This window comes from Aquarana catesbeiana, linkage group LG10, assembly GCF_042186555.1.
Source record: "Aquarana catesbeiana isolate 2022-GZ linkage group LG10, ASM4218655v1, whole genome shotgun sequence".
Classification (NCBI taxonomy): Eukaryota; Metazoa; Chordata; class Amphibia; order Anura; family Ranidae; genus Aquarana; species Aquarana catesbeiana.
Window position 1 is genome coordinate 86,268,289 of NC_133333.1, and position 20,708 is coordinate 86,288,996.

At 40.3% G+C, this 20,708-nt stretch overlaps 1 protein-coding gene across 2 annotated transcripts in view; it reads left to right on the forward strand.

Moving 5' to 3' along the window:
- Nucleotides 1–20,209, forward strand: part of LOC141110762 (GTPase KRas-like) — a 79,712-nt gene extending 59,503 nt beyond the window's left edge. Inside the window, exons 5-6 of one of the 2 annotated variants that reach the window (XM_073602355.1) lie at nt 18,706–18,781; nt 19,592–20,209. In XM_073602355.1, coding sequence (XP_073458456.1) covers nt 18,706–18,780 — 75 coding nt within the window. In that variant the 3' untranslated portion in view covers nt 18,781; nt 19,592–20,209. The remainder of the gene's footprint in view (nt 1–18,705; nt 18,782–19,591) is intronic. The other variant, XM_073602354.1, reaches the window with a different exon arrangement.
- Nucleotides 20,210–20,708: the final 499 nt, after the last annotated feature.

The following is a 20,708-nucleotide window of genomic DNA, read 5'->3' on the forward strand; positions in this document are numbered from 1 at the left end:
GAAGTCAATGGGAGCATGCTTCAGATCCTTAAAATCTTCTTCCGCTCCCAAAAGTTTCAGCTCCTTCATACTTTCACCTACAGACGCCAAACAAACCTTAAAATGTTCACAAAATATTCAGCTATCTGGCTATATCTTTTCAGATTGATATATTTTACAGTATTTGTGAAAAAGCTGTTTGTTTAGTGGTCATTTCAGGAAATTTTAGCCATTAAACAGTGTACTGTGTTGCTTTTGTTGCCATGGTTATCAAAGCTTCTGTTATACACAGGGGGGAGGTGGCTGGAGCATCTCAGCTACAGAGCCCGGGGGAGGGGACAGACACACCATGTACTGATTTATAATAGAGGAATATGATGGGGCAGTTTTGATGGGGCAGTTTTGATGGGGCAGTTTTGATGGGGCAGTTTTGATGGGGCAGTTTTGATGGGGCAATTCTGATGGGGCAATTCTGATGGGGCAATTCTGATGGGGCAGTTTTGATGGTGGCTATACGATGGGGCAGTTTTGATGGTGGCTATACGATGGGGCAGTTTTGATGGTGGCTATACGATGGGGCAGTTTTGATGGTGGCTATACGATGGGGCAGTTTTGATGGTGGCTATACGATGGGGCAGTTTTGATGGTGGCTATACGATGGGGCAGTTTTGATGGTGGCTATACGATGGGGCAGTTTTGATGGTGGCTATACGATGGGGCAGTTTTGATGGTGGCAATACGATGGGGCAGTTTTGATGGTGGCAATATGATGGGGCAGTTTTGATGGTGGCTATATGATGGGGCAGTTTTGATGGTGGCTATATGATGGGGCAGTTTTGATGGTGGCTATATGATGGGGCAGTTTTGATGGTGGCTATATGATGGGGCAGTTTTGATGGTGGCTATATGATGGGGCAGTTTTGATGGTGGCTATATGAGGGGGCAGTTTTGATGGTGGCTATATGAGGGGGCAGTTTTGATGGTGGCTATATGAGTGGGCAGTTTTGATGGTGGCTATATGAGGGGGCAGTTTTGATGGTGGCTATATGAGGGGGCAGTTTTGATGGTGGCTATATGAGGGGGCAGTTCTGATGGCAATATAATGGGGGCAGTTTTGATGGTGGCAATTTTGATGGGGACAGTTTTGATGGGGACAATTTTGATGGCAATATGATGGGGACAGTTTTGATGGTGGCAATATGATGGGGCAGTTTTGATGGTGGCAATATGATGGGGCAATTCTGATGGTGGCAATATGATGGGGCAGTTTTGATGGGGCAATTCTGATGGGGCAGTTTTGATGGCAGTATGATAGGGGCAGTTTTGCTGGGGGCCGTTTTAGCAATTCAGCTATTCAGCATTCCCACGCATTTTCCCCAGGAAATGCATTTTCTAGTTTTTATTTAATTTTATTCCGTACGTTTTTTGGCTCTGCGTAACTTCTGCATACTTTTAGCTATTAAAACCATTCAACTATTAAAATGTTCGTCTCAGTTTTGATGGTGGCTATATGATGGGGGCAGTTCTGATGGCAATATAATGGGGGCAGTTTTGATGGTGGCAATATGATGGGGCAGTTTTGATGGGGACAATTTTGATGGGGACAATTTTGATGGGGACAATTTTGATGGGGACAATTTTGATGGCAATATAATGGGGGCAGTTTTGATGGTGGCAATATGATGGGGCAGTTTTGATGGTGGCAATATGATGGGGCAGTTTTGATGGTGGCAATATGATGGGGCAGTTTTGATGGTGGCAATATGATGGGGCAATTCTGATGGTGGCAATATGATGGGGCAATTCTGACGGTGGCAATATGATGGGGCAGTTTTGATGGGGCAATTCTGATGGGGCAGTTTTGATGGCAGTATGATAGGGGCAGTTTTGCTGGGGGCCGTTTTAGCAATTCAGCTATTCAGCATTCCCACGCATTTTCCCCAGGAAATGCATTTTCTAGTTTTTATTTAATTTTATTCCGTACGTTTTTTGGCTCTGCGTAACTTCTGCATACTTTTAGCTATTAAAACCATTCAACTATTAAAATGTTCGTCTTTCAGCTAATGATGGGACTTTTTCAACTTTTTTTCTATTTATACTTTTTAAAATATTAAGCTTTTTAACACTTTTTTTTTAACATTGAAGTCAATGGGAGCATGCTTCAGATCCTTAAAATCTTCTTCCGCTCCCAAAAGTTTCAGCTCCTTCATACTTTCACCTACAGACGCCAAACAAACTTTAAAATGTTCACAAAATATTCAGCCATCTGGCTATATCTTTTCAGATTGATATATTTTACAGTTTTTGTGAAAAAGCTGTTTGTTTAGTGATCATTTCAGGAAATTTTAGCCATTAAACAGTGTACTGTGTTGCTTTTGTTGCCATGGTTACCAAAGCTTCTGTTATACACAGGGGGGAGGTGGCTGGAGCATCTCAGCTCTGATTACAGAGCCCGGGGGAGGGGTCAGACACACCATGTACTGATTTATAATAGAGGAATATGGGGCAGTTTTGATGGTGGCAATATGATGGGGCAGTTTTGATGGTGGCAATATGATGGGGCAGTTTTGATGGGACAATTCTGATGGGGGCAGTTTTGATGGTGGCAATATGATGGGGCAGTTTTGATGGTGGCAATATGATGGGGCAGTTTTGATGGTGGCAATATGATGGGGCAGTTTTGATGGTGGCAATATGATGGGGCAGTTTTGATGGTGGCAATATGATGGGGCAGTTTTGATGGTGGCAATATGATGGGGCAGTTTTGATGGTGGCAATATGATGGGGCAGTTTTGATGGTGGCAATATGATGGTGGCAATTCTGATGGTGGCAATATGATGGGGTAGTTTTGATGGGGCAATTCTGATGGTGGCAATATGATGGGGCAATATGATGGGGCAATTCTGATGGGGCAGTTTTGATGGGGACAATTTTGATGGGGCGATTCTGATGGAGCAGTTTTGATGGGGCGATTCTGATGGAGCAGTTTTGATGGGGCGATTCTGATGGGGCAGTTTTGATGGGGCGATTCTGATGGGGCAGTTTTGATGGCAGTATGATAGGGGCAGTTTTGCTGGGGGCTGTTTTAGCAATTCAGCATTCCCACGCATTTTCCCCAGGAAATGCATTTTCTAGTTTTTATTTCATTTTATTCCGTACATTTTTTGGCTCTGCGTAACTTCTGCATACTTTTAGCTATTAAAACCATTCAACTATTTAAAATGTTCGTCTCTTTCAGCTGATGATGGGACGTTTTCAACTTTTTTTTTCTATTTATATTTCTTAAAATATTAAGCTTTTTAACACTTTTTTTTTAACATTGAAGTCAATGGGAGCATGCTTCAGATCCTTAAAATCTTCTTCCGCTCCCAAAAGTTTCAGCTCCTTCATACTTTCACCTACAGACGCCAAACAAACTTTAAAATGTTCACAAAATATTAAGCTATCTGGCTATATCTTTTCAGTTTGATATCTTTTACAGTTTTTGTGAAAAAGCTGTTTGTTTAGAGGTAATTTCAGGAAATTTTATCGCTTAAACAGTGTACTGTGTTGCTTTTGTTGCCGTGATTACCAAAGCTTCTGTTATACACAGGGGGGAGGTGGCTGGAGCATCTCAGCTCTAAATACAGAGCCCAGGGGAGGGGACAGACGCACCATGTACTGATTTATATTAGAGGAATTTGATAGGGGCCGTTTTGATGGTGGCAATATGATGGTGGCAATTTTGAGGGCAGTATGATGGGGGCAGTTTTAGCAATTCAGCTATTCAGCATTCCCACGCATTTTCCCCAGGGAATGCATTTTCTAGTTGTACATAACACTCTCAAAGATACGATTCTTTGAGAATGGCAGGAGCCGAAGAAGGCGGCCTTCCTTCCAAATCACAGGTATAGAAGGCTCCCCTTTAACCACTTCCAGCCCAAGGACGTCTTTGAATTTGAGTGGGGCTATCTGAAAGATGCCTGCAGGCATCATTCAGATATCATCTTTTACAGCTTGTGATTCTGTGCACCGTAAGAACAATCATAGCGACAGTTCAGCGACAGATCATTCTTACAGGCGACGGGAGGAGACATATCCCCCCCCCTCTTTCCGCCGCCCTCCGGGCTTGCCCGTGCGATCGGCGAGCCAGAGAGAATCTGCCGCTGCCGGACGTGGATCGTAGAGATTTCTGGTGACCAGATGGTTCCCAGTCATCTCTATGACCTTCGGAGGCCTGGGCGCAACGTTGTGAAATAAAGCATTACTGGATCTACTGATTACCAACAATACAGACCTGATCACGGATGTGGAAATACGGGGCAATTTAGGTAACGGCGATCACAGGTCATTTGGCTTCAGTATAAATCACACAAATAGGAAACATAAAGGGAACACAAAGACACTGCATTTCAAAAGAGCCAACTTCCCTAAACTACGAACCTTGCTAGAAGGCATAAATTGGGATAAAATCTTAGGAACAAAGAACACGGAGGAGAGATGGGTTTGCTTTAAGAGCATATTAAATAAGGGCATTGGCCAATGCATCCCATTGGGTAATACATTTAAAAGAGCAAACAAAAGTCCTGAATGGCTTAACTCCAATGTAAAAATGCATATAAAAGCAAAGGAGAAGGCCTTCAAAAATACAAGGTTGAGGGATCATCATCAGCATTCAGACTTTATAAAGAATGCAACAAGAAATGTAAGGGTGCAATAAGGACGGCTAAGATAGAACATGAAAGACACATAGCAGAGGAGAGCAAAAAAAAATCACAATAAATTCTTTAAGTATGTAAACAGTAAAAAAGGAAGGACAGACCATATTGTTCCCATAAAGAATGAGGAAGGACATCTGGTTACAAAGGATGGGGAAATGGCAAAGGTATTGAATTTATTCTTCTCCTCAGTCTTCACGAGGGAATCGGGGGGCTTCAGTAACCAAAACTGCAGCGTTTATCCTCAGGACACATCATAGGAAGCAACTCCATGGTTAACAGAGGATAGAATTAAAATTAGACTTGAGAAACTTAACATTAATAAATCACCGGGACCCGGAGGCTTGCACCCGAGGGTACTTGGGGAACTCAGTCAAGTAATTGCCAGACCATTGTTCCTAATTTTTACAGACCGTCTACTGACTGGAATGGTACCAGCTGATTGGAGAAAAGCCAATGTAGCACCAATATTTAAAAAGGGCCCAAAATACATCCCTGGGAATTAGACCGGTTAACATCAATAGTATGTAAACTCTTGGAGGGGACGATAAGGGGCTATATACAAGATTTTAGTAATGAACGGTATCATTAGCAGTAATCAGCATGGATTCATGAAGAATCCTTCTTGCCCAACCAATCTACTAATCTTCTATGAGGAGGCAAGTTGCCAGCTAGATAAAGGAAGGCCTGTAGACGTGGTGTATCTGGATTTTGCAAAAGCATTTGACACAGTTCCCCATAAGCGTTTACTGTACAAAATAAGGTCCGTTGGCATGGACCACAGGGTGAGTACATGGATTGAACACTGGCTACAAGGGCGAGTTCAGAGGGTGGTGATAAATGGGGAGTACTCAGAATGGTCAGGGGTGGGTAGTGGGGTCCCCCAGGGTTCTGTGCTGAGACCAATCCTATTTAATTTGTTCATAAACGACCTGGAGGATGGGGTAAACAGTTCAATCTCTGTATTTGCAGACGATATTAAGCTAAGCAGGGCAATAACTTCTCCACAGGATGTGGAAACCTTGCAAAAAGATCTGAACAAATTAACAGGGTGGGCAACTACATAGCAAATGAGGTTCAATGTAGAAAAATGTAAAATAATGCATTTGGGTGGCAAAAATATGAATGCAATCTATACACTGGGGGGAGAATCTCTGGGGGAATCTAGGATGGAAAAGGACCTGGGGGTCCTAGTAGATGATAGGCTCAGCAGTGGCATGCAATGCCAAGCTGCTGCTAACAAAGCAAACAGAATATTGGCATGCATTAAAAAGGGGATCAACTCCAGAGATAAAACGATGATTCTCCCGCTCTACAAGACTCTCTGGTCCGGCCACACCTAGAGTATGCTGTCCAGTTCTGGGCATTAGTCCTCAGGAAGGATGTACTGGAAATGGAGTGAGTACAAAGAAGGGCAACAAAGCTAACTAGAAAATGCATTTCCTGGAGAAAATTAGTGGGACTGCTGAATAGCTAAATTGCTAAAGCTAACTGGATGAATAGCTTAAATCCGTAAGAAAAAGTGAGAATAGTTGGAAAAGTAGGAATGGTTTTAAAATAAACATGAATTTCATTTAAAAAGTTTAACAACACCACTAATGTATGAAAGATGTGGAATATTTAAAGGTTTTTTGAAAAGCTTTTTTAATCATTAATCTCCACAGCTAATGAGTGAGAGAAAGTGTGAGAGAACCCTTCAAACAAGCCTTATAAAGCCAATACATCCATAACAGTACATGCTATCGAAACAGCGACTTCACCGTTAGGGACGTACGGCCTTTGTGAACATATCGGTATAAAATTTATGTTGATAAACTTAAAAATGTGGGCATTTCAGAGATTTAAAAAAGTTGGCTATGCGTTTCGCTGGGAAATGTGAAGAATTTTATGACAGTCAATGGAAGAAAGTGTAGAACTCTTGTCATTTGGAAGCTCAACCAGACAAAAGTAAACGGCATATCATAAAACGGAGCACATTGGCTGAAACTAGACAAAAATACCTACGTTTTGATGTATAAATTGTGTATGACAAGTGGGCGCGAGAGCAATTTATAGAGAAGGAACTAAGATTTTTTTTTTTTTTAAGGCTCTGTGCTCTTGCTATGACATCATCCACTCTAAGCAGCCCAATGCACACTCTGTTTAATCGATAAAATTTCCTGAAATGATCACTAAACTTAAACAGCTTTTTCACAAAAACTGTAAAAGATATCAAACTGAAAAGATATAGCCAGATAGCTGAATATTTTGTGAACATTTTAAAGTTTGTTTGGCGTCTGTAGGTGAAAGTATGAAGGAGCTGAAACTTTTGGGAGCGGAAGATTATGAAGCATGCTCTTATTCACTTCAATGTTAAAAAAAAGTGTTAAAGTGGTGTTCCGGCCGAAATTGTACTTTTTAAATAAAAATACCCCTATAATACACAAGCTTAATGTATTCTAGTAAAGTTAGTTTGTAAACTAAGGTCTGTTTTGTTAGTTTATAGCAGTAGTTTGTTATTTTATAAACTTACAGCAGGCCATGGCCATCTTAAGTGTGGGCATCTGAAGCCAGACTGTATTTCTTCCTGGATCTCATCCTGGCAGATCTCGCACATGCTCAGTGCAGCACAAGCAGTGTAATAGGTTTCAGGTCAGGTTTCCATAGCAACGGCAGTGTCAGAGGAAGTTGTTGCCCCTTCCCAGAAGGCATTGCAAACAGGAAATGATGCGATGGGCCACGGCTAGGGAGGAGGAAGTGAAATATGAATACAGCAGATATACAGTAGGTGCTGAGAAAAAAAATTAAAATATCCAATTCGTTTACAGTGCACAGTTTAGTGAGGGATGCTGAAGAGTTGTAAAAGTGGGTGGAACTCCACTTTAAGCTTAATATTTTAAAAAAGTATAAATGGTAGAAAAAAAGTTGAAGTCCCATCATTAGCTGAAAGAGCTGAACATTTTAAAAGTTGAATGGTTTTAATAGCTGAAAGTATGCAGAAGTTACGCAGAGCCAAAAAAACGTACAGAATAATAATAATAATTAAATAAAAACGAATAACAATAGTGGGACTGCTGAAGCATTCTCGCTAATAAATGGTCGGGAGGATATTAGTTATGAGGAAAGGTTGCGAGCACTGAACTTATTTTCTCTGGAGAAGAGACGCTTGAGAGGGGATATGATTTCAATATACAAATACCGTACTGGTGACCCCACAATAGAAATAAAACTTTTTTGCAGAAGAGAGTTTAACAAGACTCGTGGCCACTCATTAAAATTAGAAGAAAAGAGGTTTAACCTTAAACTACGTAGAGGGTTCTTTACTGTAAGCGGCAAGGATGTGGAATTCCCTTCCACAGGCGGTGGTCTCAGCAGGGGTCATTGATAGTTTCAAGAAGCTATTAGATAAGCACCTGAATGACCGCAACATACAGGGATATACAATGTAATACTAACATATAATCACACATAGGTTGGACTTGTGTCTTTTTTCAACCTCACCTACTATGCAACTATGACATCATGCCCGGCCTGCGGATATAAACAAAGCAGAGAACTCAGCTGGAAAGAAAGACCGTTCACTTTTTTTTTTTTTTTTTTTATCCAAATCTTTCCAGGCTGGTGGGAGAGATGTGGGGTCTCATAGACCCCACATCTCTCCATAAAGTGGACCTGTCACGCACCATTCCTATTACAAGGGATGTTTACGTTACTTGTAATAGGAATAAAAGTGATCAAAAAAAAGAAATTCAAAGAGTGTACAAATAAAAAAAATTGAAAGTTAAAAAAAAGTGTTAAAAATGTAAAGCGCCCCCATGTGCTTGCGCACAGAAGCGAACACACGCATATGTAAACAGCGTTCAAATGACACGTGAAGTATCGCTGTGTACGTTACAGCGAGAGCAACAATTCTAGCACTAGACCTCCTCTAACTCTAACTCTAAACTGGTAACCTGTCAAATTTAAAGCTTCGCCTATGGAGATTTTTAAGTACTGAAGTTTGGCGCCATTCCACAAGTGTGCACATTTTTTAAAGCATGACATGTTGGGTATCTACTCGGCGTAACATCTTTCACATTTATACAAAAAAATTTGGCTAACTTTACTGTTTTGTTATTTCTTAATTCATGAAAGTTTTTTTTTTTTTTTTACCAAAATAAAAAAAGTGTTTGAAAAATTGTTGCGCAAATACCGTGTGACATTAAAAAAAAGTGGCAACGACCGCCATTTTATTACTTGGGGTCTCTGCTAAAAAAAATATATAATGTTTACTGATTCTGAGTAATTTTCTACCAATAAAATTGAGTTTTACATGTCGGGGAGGAGTGCCAGAATAGGCCTGTTTGGAAGTGGTTAAAGAGGAAGGCTCAGATATTTGGAAGAAGTGTAACAGACTAGATGCTTCTTTAGCAAAAGTCTCTAGAAAGACAGACCTGTCATTTTGATGGTGGCACTGTAAAGGACCCCATGGATCGCAAAGCAGAAGGTTGCCTAAAACGAGCATGGGAAGCCAGCGCAGCCAACTTTAGATCTGCATTGCCCGCATTCTTGATGTATGGCTAGACCAGCTGAAGGCAAACCTGCCTAATGGTACCTCTTCAGACCAGATCCTAAAATCCCTGCCTGTCCTAAACAAAGCCGTGGCTTTTATGGCAGATGCTTTGCCAGAAACCATCAAGCTTATTAACGCTCTTTTAAATTCAGCTAGAAGCACTAACTGGCTGAAGACTTGGCATGGCGAGCAAGCATCCAAAACCAAGTTATGTGGGTAACCGTTAGAAGGGAACCTCCTGTTCGGGCCTGAATTGACCTCAGTACTGGAAAGGTCAGCATATAGGAAGGTTTCCACCCCCCAAGAAACAGCCAGGGAAAAACATTTTTTGTTCCCCACCCAACCAGGAACCGTCGTCCAGGTCACTTTAGAGGTCAGGTGGAAAGAGAAAGGGCTGTACCTTTGTTTAAAAGAGGAAAAAAAAGGGAAGGATTCTTGTTCAACCCTTCTCAGTCAAAGTGGAAGCCTCAATCCCTATGACTCAGAGTGGGAGGAAGATTAAGAGCATTCCTTCCACAGTAGAATGATGCAACTCAGAATCTGTTCTAGACATAATCCGATATAGTTAGTGGGGAAGCCTCCTCAGACTCTTCAATACTCTACTTCCAAGAGAACAGGGCAAAGCGAATGCATTTATTGTGTCTGCTTCAGGAGATGCTGGATCAAAATGTAATTCCGTATGTACCGGTCGAAAAACTCAACAAGGGTTCTATTATGTTTTCCTGAGGAAGAAACCCTCAGGAAGCTTCAGAATGATCCTAAACCTGAAGGAAGTAAACTAATTTGTCCAATAGAAAAAATTCAGAATGGAGTCAATATATTCTGGCAAAGAATTTAATTTTGGTGGCCCTGGCCCGCTCGCCCGGGTCTCGCACCCGACGGCGCACCTGGCTGGCAGCCCCCTTCGTACAGCTGGCCGCGTTGTTGGTCAAGGGGAAGTATGTTCATATCTTCACCGACAACAGTACGGCAGTAGCCTACATCGGACAGCAGTGGGGTACAAGGCAAGCAGTCTAATGTTTCTAGTAGAAGAGATTTTACTCTGGGCAGAGACAAATGATATCTCTTACGGCAGTTCACCTCAAGGGGGATCTGAATTGCTAAGCAGACAGTCCCTTTCATTTGAGACAAACGGAGTGGTGTCTGAACTAGGAAACCTTCACACAAATTTGTGCAAAAATGGGGATTTCTGGAAATCAATCTTTTAGCCTCCAGGAGCAAGAAGCGGTACCAAGATACTTTTCCTTACAAAAGGATGAACTCAGCCTGGGGACAGATGCGCTGATTCATCAACGGAGGAGGAAGTTTCTGTATGCCTCACCAATTCACCTTATCCCTCGAGTGATTCGGAAAATACGGAACTCCAAAGCCAGTCATTCTTGTTGCACTTTTTTGGCCAAGGAGACCTTGGTTTTCAACTCTATGCAAACTAAGCCTGGAACAACCTTGGCAGCTTCCTCAAAGATCAGATCTCCTCCACCAGGCGGGGGTGTATCATCCTGCAGTGGAGATGTTAGCCCTTTCTGCATGGCTTCTGAAAGAGAACTCTTAGAAAGTAAAGGTCTGTCTCATAGAGTAATTTAACACTATTTTGGATAGTAGGACAAATTCTACCAATTCAATTTATGGGAAAGTTTGGAAGAAATTCTCAGCATGGAGAAAAGCCAAAAATCAAACCAGTTCTGGAATTTCAGCAAGACGGGGCAGATCTTAATTTGGCAGCCAGTACCCTTAAAGAGGTTGTAAACCTATGTGTTTTTTCACCTTAATGCATCCTATTATGCACAAGTAAAACACCTGGCAGTAACCACCCCCCGTTTTACTTACCTGAGCCCTAGAAATTAACCCATGGGGATGTGCTGTCTATCTGCCCGGGCTTCTCTGCTCTTGATTGGATAGATTGATAGGAGTGCAGCCATTGGCTCCCGCTGCTGTCAATCAAATCCAATGATGCGGGGGGGGGGCGAGTCCTGCATTCGGCCTCTATGGACGCCGAATGCTGAACTCGTGAGCACGCCTGCTAGGTAAATCCCCAGGAGAGCACTTCTCCCAGAGGGTTATCTGATGTGGGGAGAAGTCGCCGAGGGACCCCAGAAGACTAGGTTCGGGCCACTCTGTGCAAAACTAGCTTCACAGTGGAGGGAAGTATGATATATGTTGTTGGTGTTTTTTTTTTTTTTTTTTTTTTTTTTTTTTTTTTTTAAACTAACCCTTACAGTCACTTTTAAGGTACATGTATCAGCTTTATCTGATTTCCTTGAAATACGGCAGGCTGAGGTTTCCTTAAACTATTTTTGATCTTGGTCACTAGGAAGAAAAAGGTTCCATGTCAAGCGTTCCATCCTGGGATTTAGGTACTGTGCCCAAAGGATTCCAAAAACCTTCATTTGTCGGCTTCCTGGTGGGATCCAGAACATACCCAAGCCCATTCTTAGCTGGAACCTCTGTCCAAAGCAGATTAAACCTTCAGTAGGAAGGTTCTGAAAGCAGGCGTCCTGCCCTAAGCAGGTAATTCTAGTTTATCCTATCTGGTAGCTGTCCTGGAAGATGAATTGGGAAAACTGTTATTACCTGTAAACTGTATTTCCAGGAATCTTCCAGGACAGCAATAGTTTCCGCCCGGTTTTAACCCTTCAGTCATTTTCTAATACTGAGGGCCTGTATGTGTGGCTTTTTAACTGTTCTGGATCATGTTTTTCTTGTTAGGTGGGAGAAGCCTCTCTCATGGGTAGCTGTCCTGGAAATACAGTTAAGGGGTAACCTGTTTTTCAATTAGCAGCGCTGTCATTTTCAGTAAAAAGCAATGCAATATGGCTACCTGGAGGCTTTCTATACACAGATGGTATACAAAACGCCCCCTGAAAAATGAAATTTCCTGTTTGTGTGATTTGTCTTTACTGATTTTTCCCAGAAGTCTGTACTAAGATACAAGTTGGTTTTTTGACATCCCCTGCAACAAAAATGTCATTTTTGGTGATGTACTCCCTAAGGGAAACCACGTCTAAAGGGATTCAAACCTTGTCAATTTCCTAATTCGAGCTCTGCAGGTGCAGAAGCTGATTGACAATTCTAAAAATACTCCCCATTAGATTCACTTTGCACATGAACACAGGTAACAGAATAACAAAAGGTAGAAATCTGCAACAAAGTTTGTTAAAATCTTTGCAATGTGTATAGATCACCCAGAGGGAAATGTTGTGTTTTTTTTTTGTTTTTTTGTTTTTTTGTTTTTCCTTAACAAAAGTGGGGTTACTCTTTAAATTTACTTTTTCACTTTAAAATTTTTCTTTTTCTCTTCAACTTTATTGCTATCACAAGGGATGAAAAATTGGGAAAAAAACTGCGCATCAAAAAAAATGATGATAATAATATGTGCTGCAAAGTCCTATATGTGACACAAACACACAAACGTAAATAGGAAAATTATTGACTCGCGCATCTAAACAAATTACAATATATGTGACTGAATATTTTTAAAGCAAAAGTGCAAAAAACCATATGTGCATACAATAAACCCAATTATGGGTACGAGGTTTAAATGATCCAACCTCCCCCTAGGCAGGTATAATAGACCATATAAATATGGAACATTAGTGCAAAAAGTAATTGTGGAAAACTGCAATGTATATTAAATAAGAAATGTAATAAAAGTCCACACACATAAACACCAAAGGGTGATGTTCCAATCCAAAATTTATCCAATAATATGTGAAATCCTAGGTATATGGGTCCGCCACCATGAATAAAGAGCCTGGCCGCTTACCAGAACCCCATGACCCCCCTTTACAGAGGGTCTAAATGGGCTTTGAAATCCTGCTGTTAAACCGCCAAGGTAGGAACTGTGCTAGGACATCAAGAGCTTAGATGCAGATAGATGGATCCACAAGGAAAGGAGGCTCATCTCTCAGCGAAGTATTATCATCATAAAGGGAAAAACAAAAGGCTCCGATAGTGTAAAACCAAATGATAGCAGATAGCCCGTCCAGCTGGAGTAGCAACGACAGAGGGAGGTGACGCGATGACACCGCTCAGCCCAGGGCGAACATCCGGCCGGTGCCGCAGACTGTCTTTCTTCAGAGGTTTTTTCTTAACTACATGTGAGTTTTTACTATATTTTAATAAATATCATTTGGTTTTACACTATCGGAGCCTTTTGTTTTTCCCTTTATGATGATAATACTTCGCTGAGAGATGAGCCTCCTTTCCTTGTGGATCCATCTATCTGCATCTAAGCTCTTGATGTCCTAGCACAGTTCCTACCTTGGTGGTTTAACAGCAGGATTTCAAAGCCCATTTAGACCCTCTGTAACGGGGGGTCATGGGGTTCTGGTAAGCGGCCAGGCTCTTTATTCATGGTGGCGGACCCATATACCTAGGATTTCACATATTATTGGATAAATTTTGGATTGGAACATCACCCTTTGGTGTTTATGTGTGTGGACTTTTATTACATTTCTTATTTAATATACATTGCAGTTTTCCACGTTTACTTTTTGCACTAATGTTCCATATTTATATGGTCTATTATACCTGCCTAGGGGGAGGTTGGATCATTTAAACCTCGTACCCATAATTGGGTTTATTGTATGCACATATGGTTTTTTGCACTTTTGCTTTAAAAATATTCAGTCACATATATTGTAATTTGTTTAGATGCGCGAGTCAATAATTTTCCTATCACAAGGGATGAGCAACATTCCCTATGATGGCTTGGTCAGCAACAGGTACCCTTTATTGAGAGATCAGGGGTTGATTTACACCCCTTATTCCTGATCAAACAGATCGGCTGTCTCTCTGGCCGGTAGCGGCTAGTTAAACAAAACTAAGTGACTAAATCCTCATCCCTTCTGGTTTCACTTATCACAGAGTAGGGGAAAGAACCAGATGTTCCTGACCGCTTGCAACAGTCCTAGGCTCCCAATGGGACAGTAGAACCCAGAAACAGCAGTGGAAGGGTGCCTTCTGAGTCCTCTAAAATGATTGAGCAGCTGTACAGCCACTTACAGTGCCCTGAAAAAGTATTCACAATTTTCCACATTTTGTCATGTTACAACCAAAAACGTAAATGTATTTTATTGGGATTTTATGTGATAGACCAGCACAAAGTGGCACATAATAGGGGTCGACTGATATCGTTTTTTTCGGTCGACCCTTAGCACATAATTGTGAAGTGGAAGGAAAATGATAAATGGCTTTCAAACATTTTTACAAATAAATATGTGAATTGTAGCATGCATTTTTTTTTACAAATATCTGAAAAGTGTGGCATGCATTTGTGTTCAACCCCCTTTACTCTGGTACCCCTAACTAAAATTTAGTGGAACCAATTGCCTTTAAAAAGTCACCTAATTAGTAAATGGAGTCCACCTGTGTGTAATTTAAGTTCAGTATAAATACAGATGTTCTGTGAAGCCCTCATAGATTTGTTAGAGAACCTTAGTGAAAAAACAGCAACATGAAAGCCAAGGAACACACCATACAGGTCAAGGATAAAGTTGTGGAGAAGTTTAAAGTAGGGTTAGGTTATAAAAATCTATCCCAAGCTTTGAATATCTCATGGAGCACTATTCAATCCATCATCGAAAATGGAAAGAGTATGGCACAACTGCAAACATACCAAGACATGGCCGTCCACCTAAACTGACAGGCCGGGCAAGAAGAGCATTAATCAGAGAAGCAGCCATGGTAACTCTGGAGTAGCTGCAGAGATCCGCAGCTCAGGTGGAAGAATCTGTCCACAGGACAACTATTAGTTGTGCAATCCACAAATCTGGCCTTTATGAGAGAGTGGCAAGAAGAAAGCCATTGTTGAAAGAAAACCATAAGAAGTCCCTTTTGCAGTTTGCAAGAAGCCATGTGGAGGGACACAGCAAACGTGGAAGAAGGTGCTCTGCTCAGATTAGACCAAAATTAAATTTTTTTAGCCTAAAACCAAAACGCTATGTGTGGCAGAAAACTAACACTGCACATAACCCTGAACACACCATCCCCACCGTGAAACATGGTGGTGGCAACATGTTGTGGGGATGCTTTTCTTCATCAGGGATAGGGAAGCTGGTCAGAGTTGATGGGAAGATGGATGGGGCCAAATAAAGAGCAATCTTAGAAGAAAACTTGTTAGAGTCTGCAAAAGACTTGAGACTGGGGTGGCGGAGGTTCACCTTCAGCAGGACAACCACCATAAACATACAGCCAGAGCTACAATGGACTGGTTTAGATCAAAGTATATTCATGTGTTAGAATGGCCCAGTCAAAGTCCAGACCTATATCCAAGTGAGAATCTGTGGCAAGACTTGAAAGTTGCTGTTCAGACGCTCTATATCCAATCTGACAGAGCTTGAGCTATTTTGCAAAGAAGAATGTGCAAAAATTTCACTCTAGATGTACTAAGCTGGTAGAGACATACTTAAAAAGACTTGCAGGTGTAATTGCAGCGAAAGGCAGTTCTAAAAAGTATTGACTCGGGGGGCTGAATACAAATGCATGCTACAATTCACATATTTATTTGTAAAAATGTTTGAAAGCCGTTTATCATTTTCCTTCCGCTTCACAATTATGTGCCACTTTGTATTGGTCTATAACAGGAATATGCAAGCTGTTGACCTCCAGTTGTTGCAGAACTGCAAGACTCTTAACAGCCACAAGCATAACACCCAGAGGCAGAGGCATACAGGCACCAGTGTCAACAGAGCCAGTGTGCCCAATTGCTTTCATTGTCCTTGTACTTAAGGGCCTCATAGATGGGGAAATTAGATGCTCTACAACTTTGTGTTAAAAAGAAAAAAAAATTATATATTTTCAATTTCTTTCTGCATTTTCCAAAGACTTGTGGCATGGCAAAAAAAAAAAACTGAAGTCTTCAAAAAACTCGCCATACCTCTTAAATACTTTTGGTGTTTACTCTGCAAAATTGAGTAATTTTGTGGGTATTTCTCTTGTCCTGGTGCTCCAGGGTCCCAAAAAATATGATCGGTAGTAAGGTAGTTTAATTTATGCCCCTAGAAAGTCTGAAGGTGCTCCTTGGATTTTGGACCCCTCTATGCATTTAAGCTGTGAAAAAGTCTCACCCATGTGGTATCCCCATATGCAGGAGGCATAGCAGAATGTGTTTTGGAGTGTAATTGTAAGTATGCCTACGCTGTGTGAGAAATAAATTCTTAAAATGACAACTTTATGAAAAGAATAACACATTTTATTTAATTTCTTCATTTTCCAAAAAACTGACAAAATTCCAGCCATCTCATACCTTGACCGTCTACTTTCCAAAAAGGGATCATTTGATTGGTTTTTGTACTGTCCTAGCATTTTAAGGCCAAAACTGCGTGCGAGGGCCACATGACAAGACCTGGTTTGATATATAAAAATAAAAACACAAAAGATGCAGCGCTAAAATAACATGTGAAATAAAAAAAAACTTAAATTGAAAACAGGATGAGACCAAAGAAAACTAAGGCAGAGTCTCATTAAGATACCAGCATAAATCAATGGTAAATTGTCATGTGAAAAATAATCTTGTGAACAATATTGGACAAGCAAAACAGATGTGGAAAAATGTTTTACAAGTGAGGTATATAAAGGAAAAAAGTCCCATTTAAATTTCCAGTCCCTAAATCGCAAGGAAATGACACCCATCCGTGAAAATGCAGGAAAAGAAGATTTTAAAGACTATCCTCCATGTGACTTCACACCCCTGGTGAGTAAAGTAGTCTGCTTACCAGATGGCGATGACTGCAGCACAGGGAAATCTGTCTCCCCAAAACCCAAGGCACAGTACCGGAACAGAAACTATGAGCAGGTAATTCTCGGAAACATCAAACGAGAAACTGAGGTCCCTCTCTGTCCAGCGATGTCCACGAGTGTCTCAACCGTCCGAGATTCTCCCTCCTGATTGGCTGAGACACAGCCTGTCTCAGCCAATCAGGAGGGAGAATCTCGGACGGTTGAGACACTCATGGACATCGCTGGACAGAGAGGGACCTCAGTTTCTCGTTTGTTTCCGAGAATTACCTGCTCATAGTTTCTGTTCCGGTACTGTGCCTTGGGTTTTAGGGAGACAGATTTCCCTGTGCTGGCCGAGACTGCTGTAATAGCAGTCATCGCCATCTGGTAAGCAGACTACTTTACTCACCAGGGATGTGAAATCACATGGAGGATAGTCTTTAAAATCTTCTTTTCCTGCATTTTCACGGATGGGTGTCATTTCCTTGCTGATTCATGGACTGGAAATTTAATGGGACTTTTTTCCTTTTATATACCTCACTTGTAAAGCATTTTTCCACATATGTTTTGCTTGTCCAATATTGTTCACATGATTATTTTTCACATGATAATTTACCATTGATCTATGCTGGTATCTTAATGAGACTCTGCCTTAGTTTTCTTTGGTCTCATCCTGTTTTCAATGTAAGTTGTTGGTTTTTTTTTGTTTGTTTTTTTGTTTTTATTTCACATTTTATTTTAGCGCTGCATCTTTTGTGTTTTTATTTATGGCTTTGGAGTTTGATACTAGACTAGGTGCTGGCAACTTTATTTTAATGCTCATTTTTCGATACTCCCATATTTTTTCTAGCGCAGCTTTGGCTTTTGTTTTTTCTGGTTTTATATAGGTACACCATGTTCCTGGTTATTTAAAACACTGTACAACTTATTGATCATGCCCATGTACAGTACTGTTCAAATCATTTTCAGGCAGGGTTTCCAAAGACCTGAAATTTTATTTCTAGGGTTCCTCAGGAGTGAAAATGTTGAAAGGCTGCCTTTGTTAACACTTTAGGACTGCTGTAAGACCTTAAACTTTTTTTAAATGCACATCACAAAATTGTGATATTCAACCTGAGCATTATAAGCAGTTGCCTTCAGTTAAAAATTGTATTCATGGACCAGAGCAGGTTTTACATTTTAGCTGTTGATTTCTGTATTGGTTCTGCAGCAATTTTGCCATTTATATATGATACCAAAGTAAAATTGAATTAAAAAGAAATAAATACATTGAAAAAAATATATATATTGTATATATTTAGGGTAATATTGTCTAGCAAAAAAATATTTGTATCCGATGTAAAGACACAATGAGGGAAGTATTGTTCTAGTTTGGACAATATTAGTTTTAAAACTGATGTAGTTAAAAAGTGCACATTTTATAGCAATTTATCCCTATTTATAATGACTGGATAATTTAGAATTCTGGAGTTTCTTCAAATTGTGATGAGATGTAACAAAAACAAAATGCACAGAGGGAATGAAAAGAGGAAAAAATTACATATGACTGGAAAAGCATTGAAAAAACGTTAGAGAAGAGGGCATCAGCGTCAATTACATATCATTGCATTAAATTTACCAGTTGCATAGGACCTATTGTCTGCACTCTTGCAGTAGAGATCAGGATCCAACTGGTTCTGGTGATTTTTCTGGATACAGCAGTGAAGACCAAGGGGTTGCACCTTCCCTAAATTCTGAAAGTGGTTGTATACCCTTTGTTTTTGTATTTTTACCTACAGATAAAAGGTCACGCTGTGGGGAAATGTCTGCTCCCTTGGCGTGGACTGGGATCAGCTACCGACGCCTCGTTCTAAGGTAATTATTTCATAATGAGCTAGTATGCGGTACATACTAGCTCATTATCTGCCTTACAGGTTTTTAAAAATAAAAAATTCTGCGGGTATACAACCGCTTTAAAAACACTCAGCCAATCCAGCGATATAGAGAGCAGAAGTAATAACATATCGTTACTGCTTTTGCCTGCTGTCTTCCTAGATCAGTGTTTTTAGAGATATTAAACTCTGGGTATGGGGCGTAAATAAATGTTCCTTCTGCCCTCCCACAATGCTGCAGTTTTTTAAATGGCCAAACACCAGGCCCCCAGATCCTGTTGCACAGGGAATGAGGCTAGTGACTAGTAGTATGCGAGCGCTCAGGATTGTGTTTGGGGTGGGGGGGAAGTACCTCTTCCTTCTGCTAATAATAAAATGACAGATAAGGCAAACTACATTTCAGGTTATTAGTGGATGGGACACTAATTATTGCACCTGAGTATATGTGAGGTTGCTTACTATTGGTGGGATTTGGGGACAGAGTTGGGGAAACTGCGCTGTTGAATTTTTTTTTTTTCCCCAGAAGTACATAAGTGAAAATCCTTTTAAACTTTGTGTGACACAGCAGATCACAAAATGTCAAAGGCAGCCAAAAATGATTAATCCCATTGTTCAATGGCAGTAAATACAACTGTTTATATAAAAGGGGAAGGGATCATGTAAGCAGAATGGCTTTCTTATCCTGTTTTTGTAGCAAAAAAACATTATCTGGGGGGAAATTCCAGTTCATTTTACAACTAACTGGCTTTTCTCCATCCCTCTCTGTATCCTCTGGAATCATCTTGACACAAAGGGAGTTGAAGATGCGTTCTACACCCTTGTCCGTGAAATCCGCAAACACAAAGAGAAGATCAACAATGGAAAGAAGAAGAAATCCTCCAAAAGGAAGTGTGTCATTCTTTAAAACAAGTGCCATCCTTCAGAGGAACGCCAGTCAAACCACAGCCTGTGTGCCAACTAAAAGCAAACTGAATGTATGGACATAAGTAATGCAGTGAAATGGGACTAATTGCCATTTATTCAAAATTCACTTCATTAATTGTTTTTATTAGAGGGATTTCATAACCCATATATATATATATTTTTATTTTATTTTTTTTTTTTGGCATATGGAAGCTGGGCTTTATAAACTTGAAGTCCATACTCTTGCATAGAAACAAAAAGGCAGTAATAAATGTACAAACTCTAATTAAACAGACTGTTTCAATTTAAGAGCCCTCCAATTTTTTTTTTTCTCTGGAGAGTAACTGATGCGTGAAACCCACCCAAATGAATAAACACAGAACTGGTCAACAGTATTTAAATGCTCAACTAGAAATCCTAGGAATTTTATAAAAGTGATGAAATCATAGTTGTGAATTATGTCTGAGAATGGGAAACATGCTAGTAAGAAATAAAAACTTTAAAAATATATTTTGTGCATTTTTTTTTGTTTTTAATTTCATTTTTAAAAATGGGCCTTCCATGAAAACAGCCCCCACCCACCCCCAACACAAATTGCTTTAAAAAAATTGTCAATTATTCTTCAGTTGTCAAGAATAGAAAGAAGAAGGAAATGGAAAGAGTAGAAAGCAATCCAAAGCGTAAACCTAATCAGATGGGTAGAAACCCCTAAATCTTATACCGCGTATTCTTTTTCTAGATTTGGTTCATTCATAACAGACATCCTATATATTAAGTAGTAACAATTAATATTTATTGAGAAAGTAAATGACCTGTGTTTGGTCTTACTGTGAAGTTTAAACTCCCTAATCTGGGTTCATTAGGTTTGAGTATTTTTGAGAGTATCTAAAGATTATCCAAGGGTTCCATGTTTTATGGAAGCGCTCAACATTTTCTCCTGCCTGGGCAATGGTCTCCTCCATCTCACATATCTCTAAAATCTTACTGAGCCAGTCTCTAATAGTTGG